Source organism: Vombatus ursinus, unplaced genomic scaffold, assembly GCF_900497805.2.
Source record: "Vombatus ursinus unplaced genomic scaffold, bare-nosed wombat genome assembly UNPS02014870.1, whole genome shotgun sequence".
In the NCBI taxonomy this organism is placed as follows: Eukaryota; Metazoa; Chordata; class Mammalia; order Diprotodontia; family Vombatidae; genus Vombatus; species Vombatus ursinus.
The window spans coordinates 9,087,441-9,088,617 of NW_020954648.1; the positions used below are offsets into that span (position 1 = coordinate 9,087,441).

A 1,177-nucleotide genomic window follows, 5' to 3' on the forward strand; every position below is an offset into this window, starting at 1 on the left:
CCTTTCCTTAGTTGATTTTTCCAATTTATCCCCTATAGAGCTGATTTGTAGAGTTGTTTGCATGTTGTTTCCACCATTAAGACTGTGAGCTTGAGGGAAGGGACTATCTTCTACTTTTCTTTGTATCCCTAGCACTTAGCACATTGCCTGGTACATAGCTGGTGCTTAATAAATGTTTATGGATTTATCGGGTTGTCTATCCTCAGCTCTCCAGCTCTGTAAAACAATGGAGAGTAACTAAAAGAGGTTCCCTGCATTTGTGTGCTAGCTACAAGACAAAAAAAACAAAAAACAAAAACAAAAACAAACTCCTCCATTTTATGAAAATCTTTCAAGCGAAAACCCAAACTTTGAAAACAGATAAATTAGGCAGTGACTTTTTGTACTTCAAAGGTTTGTTGTTGGTCTTTTCTTTGCATCATGATTCAATGCTGCATATCTTTAAATAGTGAGTTCCTTGGGCGCATTTATAACAGGATTCTACTTCTGGAAATTATGTTACATATGATTTTTCATAAACCTATTTGCTACAAAAGACTTTTACAACTCAGTTATGAGTAACTGCTGTCCCAGATGATCACTTACTGCTTTCCTTAAAAACAGGAAGGTAAAAAAGCTACTTTGATACTATTCACACACACACACACACACACACACACACACACACACGCACACGCACACACACACACATACACACAAAATTATTCACTTGAGGAAACAGTGACTTTTTTTGCCTTAACTAATGGTGCACTGTTTACTCTTCTCTGTGTACTCTATGACATACTCTGGGTATATTTGATGCTTTTCAAAGATCACAAATATGGTGGGATCAAATCTGTTATTGACACAGCTATCATAAAAGGTATTCTGTGTACCCTGTCGCATTGGCGGCCGGACGTATTTTGAATCTCCTTGAGTGAAAACTCCAACCAGAACTCGAGCCAGAAACATTATTTTGACATTGGTCTCCGACTCCGAGTAATTATGGGAATAACTTGCATCTCTTGCAAAGTAACTTCCTAGAAGTAAGCAGAAAAAAGCAAAGATGGGAATTAGAAAAGAGTTGGTTCCTGTAGCCAAAGGAAAACCTCTGCCCTTCCTACATTGAATTTGCTATAACTTAGCTAGAGGCATTTTGCACACAGCTATATTCAGATGTCGATGCACATTCCTATGC

At 37.8% G+C, this 1,177-nt stretch overlaps 1 protein-coding gene across 2 annotated transcripts in view; it reads right to left on the reverse strand.

The window, feature by feature from the left end:
- Window positions 1-298: 298 nt before the first annotated feature.
- LOC114028125 (poly [ADP-ribose] polymerase 12-like) overlaps window positions 299-1,177 on the reverse strand; it is a 64,607-nt gene continuing 63,728 nt past the window's right edge. For both annotated transcript variants that reach the window (XM_027842327.1, XM_027842326.1), the window contains one exon: window positions 299-1,019. In XM_027842327.1, the coding sequence (XP_027698128.1) occupies window positions 736-1,019 (284 nt within the window). In that variant the 3' untranslated portion in view covers window positions 299-735. The remainder of the gene's footprint in view (window positions 1,020-1,177) is intronic.